The sequence below is a fragment of the Thalassophryne amazonica genome, chromosome 11 (assembly GCF_902500255.1).
Source record: "Thalassophryne amazonica chromosome 11, fThaAma1.1, whole genome shotgun sequence".
NCBI classification, from domain to species: domain Eukaryota; kingdom Metazoa; phylum Chordata; class Actinopteri; order Batrachoidiformes; family Batrachoididae; genus Thalassophryne; species Thalassophryne amazonica.
The window spans coordinates 37,946,419-37,951,942 of record NC_047113.1 but is presented as its reverse complement, the minus strand read 5'-3'; the positions used below and the strand labels follow the sequence as shown (position 1 = coordinate 37,951,942).

Sequence of the window (5,524 nt, the reverse complement as noted above, 5' to 3'; positions counted from 1 at the left end):
GTGGATTGCTACAGAGATGGTTGTCCTTCTGGAAGGTTCCCCTCTCTTCACATAGGAATGCTGGAGCTCTGACAAAGTGACCATTGGGTTCTTGGTCACATCCCTGACTAAGGCCCTTCTTGCTCAGTTTAGACGGCTGGCCAGCTCTAGGAAGGGTCCTGGTGGATCTGAACTTGTTCCATTTACTTATGATGAAGGCCACTGTGCTCATTGGGATCTTCAAAGCAGCAGAAATGTTTCTGTACCCTTCCCCAGATTTGTGCCTCATGAGAATTCTGTCTCAGAGGTCTACAGACAATTTTTTTGACTTCATCTTTGGTTTGTGTTCTGACATGCACTGTCAACTGTGGGACCTTACATGTAGACAGGTGTGTGTCTTTCCAAATCATGTACAATCAACTGAATTTACCCCAGGTTGACTCTAATTAAACTGTAGAAACATCTCAAACAATGATCAGTGGAGACAGGATGCATCTGAGCTCAATTTTGAGCTTCAAAACTTTTTTCACATTGTTATTATGTGATATTGTGTGTAAAATTTTGAGGGGAAAAATGAATTTCATCCATTTTGGAGTAAAGCTGTAACATAAAATGCGGACTAAGTGAAGCGCTGTAAATACTTTTCGGATCCACTGTAAAACGATAACAGGATTTTCCTGCAATCTGGGTGATGTACCTTATTGTTGACAACATGAATGGTTGCACATGCAGATGTAATGAAGATTCAAAGCACCAATGTGAAAGCACACTCATCAATAAAAAAATAAAACGTGCATATATTTAGATTTTTATTTATATTTAAGTTCTGGGAGGATATCTTGTACACCAAATATCCCATTGGCAGTTAAGCGCATTCAATGTGTTTTAGAAGCCAGAAACAGTCACTTGTTTTAACAAACACAAATACAAAATAAAGATAACCACAAAATAATGAACTGCATGTATAGAACATACAAAAAATCCCATGCCTACTCAGTAGGTAACTTCAACATTCCAGCTCTTGAAGATGTGGATATTTACACGTAGGTTTTACAAAAATATACTTTATAATTCTTCTCCTTTTTTGCTTACATTCTAATGAAATGAAGCGGTGCCATCATACCTCGTCCCTTTTCTTTCCTCTGAGCATGAATTACATTCCGTAACAAAAAATATTCCCTCAACCCTTAAGGCGAGATGCAGTGCATCCTCTCTTGCGCACAGCCGAGTCACAACATCAGCAAGGCTTCACAAAAGGCACCAGATATCGGGAGCATTTGTCTTGTTTTGTAAAAAAAAAAATAAAAAAATCCCCTTTTAAATGACATATTTTTCTTTTCCCTAAATTTTCATATAACCGGGCACTATGTCACATGTGAGAAAGCGAGAAAGAGATAGTACCAGTGGATGATATTTACAAACAGAAAGTAACATCACTCTTACTCATGCTTGAATACTTATGTGCTTTTTTTTTCCAAACGATATCAAAACATATCACAGCATCATCACTACATAATAGAGAACGTATGTATAAAATATGGCCCTGCTCACTTCAAATGATACAATGCAAATATGCAAAGAAATTTTCACATCAATGGTACCAAAGTATGATTAAAAACAAAACATGGCACACATACAATATACATATATGATAGCTTATGTATATCATTCAATGTCTCTTGTACTGTATATGCGTGCCTACGAGGGCAAACGTGCCTTAGCACCACAACCGCTGCCAATCTTCTATCAGTTTGTCTCTTGCTTTTCGTGTACCTAACAGTAGAAACCTGTCATTGTCTGTTTCGCTCTATCTTTTGAGTCCCTTAAGTATGTGAAGTGCTGTATTTGTTTACAGAGATAGAATAAAAAAAAAAAAAAAATCCCTTTTCATCTTTTATTGTCTTTGCCCAGTCCTTGGCATGTGTCTTTTTCCTCTCTGTCAGGTAAATCTCAAAATTCAACTAACGCTGCACAGGGAGCAGACAGAAAAGTGCTTTTTGGAGGGGAAAACAAAGTCTTTTGATGCTGATTTCTTTTCCCTCAAAGAACTAGGAAAGGTGGGAAGGAAAAGTTTTTTTTTCCTCTCTTTGCTCTTTCTTAACAGATCTCAATTGTCCTCGGGGAGAGAGTGGTGTGCATGTCTGATAGCGGGGTGGGGACGGGTGAGCTGTAGATGCTGGAGGCGACTGAGGAGGGGAAGGAGGAGGCCACCTGAGATGGAAATGTGCTGGACATCGACGCTGATGGGTAGGTGGTGGCGACAGATGGTGAAGGATAAGAAGTGTGGACAGGAGAGGAGTAGCAGGAGGTGACTGGAGAGGGGTAAGAAGAAACTGGAGATGGGTAGGAGGTGATGGGAGAGGGGTAACTGGAGGCAGGTGACGGAGCTGACACCGACGCTGCGGTTACCACCACGGCCCCTGCTTTCTCTGCTTTCTTGTCCTTCTGCCGTAGGTGGATCTTTGTGTGCCGCTTCCTCTCGTCGCTGCGGGCAAACTTGCGGCCGCAGATCTCACAGGCGAAGGGCTTTTCGCCAGTGTGGGTGCGGATGTGCGTTGTCAGGTGATCACTGCGACTGAAGTTGCGCATACAGATGCGGCACTGGAAGGGTTTCTGGCCCGTGTGAATGCGGATGTGTCGCGTCAGTTCATCTGAACGTGAGAAGCGACGATCGCACGTCTCCACGGGGCAAGCGTAGGGCCTCTCATGCGGCGGCGTCTTACTTGGCCGAGTGGGGTACTTACGCATGCGGCTAGGCTTTATCAGCTGGGACTGGTAGACACTCTTTAGGTCCTGGGAACCAGTCTGGGTGGCAAAGGCCTTGATGGTGGACAGAGGAGTGAGGGAGGGCTGGCTTGACTGACTCTGAAAGGGTTTTTGATCTGGGGGCACCAGGCTGATCTCACCCTGCTGCTGAGGGAAAAGGTAGTCAGGAATCATGGGAACAGGGAAACTTGTGCTGCAAGCTTTACCACTGGGGTAGGCAGGAGGAGGGTACTGCAACGATGTTCCAGTTGAGCTGGAAAAAACCTGGCCCTGGTCTGGGAAGATGTCAGAGTTTGGGCTGGAGTAGGTCGGAGCAGCTGAGTAGATGGGGTTGGGTTCGCTGTGGTGAATGGTTGAACTTAGGCTGGAGCTTTGGGAAGAAGAGGCTGTAGAAGATGTGGAAGAGGAGGATGATGATGGAACAGATGAAGAGGAGGACGAAGTGGTCTGCAAAGCAGCAGAAGAAGAGGTGGAACTCTGGGCAGTGTTGCCCACCAGGCCACTGAACAAACCCAAGAGAGGCTCCGCCCAGAGGCTGTTACTGCAGGTGGTGGCAGGCTCCAAGGTGAAGCGGCCAGTGTAGGAGATGGGGGGCAACCTCTGGGTGGCGTAGGTCTGGTCCGTCACCGGCTTCTCGCAGTTGAAGGGGATATCAGGTAAAGTATCTGCAGGGAGCAAACACACAGAGGAAACATAAATCAAACTGTTGATATCAGAGGGAGGAAGAGGGGGAGTCCTGCCAGTGTGCTGGACCTCACTGTGGCACATCCTTTTGGTGTGTACACTCACAAACCCCTCTAAATAAGCTTCTTAACCCTCTGAAACTGCCTCTTCAAACCTCAACAAAAGCTGCTGTGCAAGCTAAACGACTGCATACATGCAAATTCCCCTACTCTCACTCTCTATCTTTCTTTCATTCTTCCTGTCTTGCATACACACACACACACACACATACACAAATGCACACATTCTTGCAGCCCATCACGTAGCCTGAGGCAATTGATTACCGAAACTGCAGTTCAGCTGGTTTTAGGAATGCAATTTGAATTGAGCTGTAGGAGTGTGTATGAGCATGCAGTGACTGAGCACTGTTTGAGTCCTCAGAGACTCAGCAGGCATTTAGACCAATCAATAAATTGATATTAAAAGCAAATTGTTTTGTTTAAGTTCCTTGCAAAAATAAATAAATAAAATAAGAAATTAGCACTATATATATAAGATTTGTAATTGCACTGAAATTATTAAATTAATTTGGCTGACTCAGTTTTAACATTGTAACAGTCTTAATGTGATGCATGTAAGAACCTTATTTATGCAATATGTGTTTTAAATACATGCCTAATCTGGTTTTCATCATTAGTAAATCCATTTTGTTTCAAATTCAGAGGAACCAGTTTGGCTGCATCTCAAAAAGTTTATTCATTTATGTTAAAACTGTTATTCAAACGGTTGGAAATGACATACGAATTTTGAATGCTGTTTTTTTGTTTTTTTTTTTTTTACATGCCAGATTTATATTTGAAACTGAATATATTCTTGCAGCTGAAAATTTTCTGTCAGCTCTATTCATTAAAACCCAATCACATACACGTATATATCAGTAACAAGCAATTCTTCCGATCTTACCTCCTGCGAGGTGGTCGTACTGCTCCCCTGGCTCTCCAGAGCCAAAACCTGCACCTTCGGGTGCGGAGGCGGTGAGGAAGGGGGTCCCTGCAGAGGTGAGCATCATCACCTCCTCCAGCTTTGGGTAGTTATCCATGGGGGAGTGAGGGAAGCTCAGCGGCTCGGAGATCTGCAGGGCTGGGAGGATCATCTCGGTCTTGGCTGCAGCCATCCTCCGCCGGTGCTGAATCTGAGAGGAGCGCAGGGAGGCTGTGCGTCAGGTGGGAGGGAAGCGCTTCTCTCCGGCTCAGGGAGCGCTGCGCACTGATGCCGAGGACGCGTTTCTCCGTCACGCTCCTTCTCCGGCTCCGGCTCGTCCCGTTGTTTTCCTTTGCCGCCACAGACGAGTACAGATCCACTTGTCTTTGCAAGGCGTGAAAAAACGCTCTCATGAAAAAAGAATCATTAGTTGTGGATTAAAAAAAAACAGTTTGAAATGGCTTTTATCCGAGTGTTGTTTTGAAGTGACTTTTCACGTTAGGGGTGAGGTGTGAGTTTGGGAGTGCTATATGATGATCAGTTCTGCTCTTGTGGGCTGTCAGGACTATATCTGAGCCGAGAGGTTTCCCCGCTCCTTTTATACACTCTTGCCGTGACGTAGATGTCCATATATGGAGTGGAGGAAGCCCATATTTAGGCACTGCAGTGGAGGACTCATGACGCTGGCTGGAGGGGAAGCAGAGAGCGCGGACTTGATATGAAGCTCTGGGTGTTAAACTGCAAAGCCCACGGCGAATTTCTTCCGTCCCCAATCGATGCGTGTTCTCAGCACAACGGCTCGGTGCGACGGCGGCGCGTTTTCTTGCGTTCTCGGTGTGAGCAGACACGTTTGTTTCGGATTTCCCATCTGTGCAGGAGGCTGCACCGCTGCCGGAAAGCCTGGCGCCGCCGTGCCTTATAAGGTCGTGACTACATAAGGACCTATTCCGGTGGGGTTCCATTTCCCTGTCCTTATTTGGAGCTTCCTGAGGCAGCTGATTACAGTTTGGCAGTGAATGAGAGGCTGGAGCGCAAATCACGTCCAGCGCGCACAGGAACACCAGTGTCAGATCTGTTTTACAGCTCAAGATTTGAACCAAAGGGCTGCATGCAACAGGCAAAATGATTAACTTTC

General features: G+C 45.4%; 1 protein-coding gene across 1 annotated transcript; it reads right to left on the bottom strand.

Annotated features, from left to right (window-relative positions):
* Positions 1 to 779: 779 nt before the first annotated feature.
* egr1 (early growth response 1) lies at positions 780 to 5,102 on the bottom strand. The gene is made up of 2 exons (XM_034181230.1): positions 4,372 to 5,102; positions 780 to 3,410 (listed from the first exon to the last, which is right to left on the bottom strand). The coding sequence occupies exons 1-2, from the start codon at positions 4,580 to 4,582 to the stop codon at positions 2,077 to 2,079; spliced, it is 1,545 nt and encodes a 514-aa protein (XP_034037121.1). The 5' UTR covers positions 4,583 to 5,102; the 3' UTR covers positions 780 to 2,076.
* Positions 5,103 to 5,524: the final 422 nt, after the last annotated feature.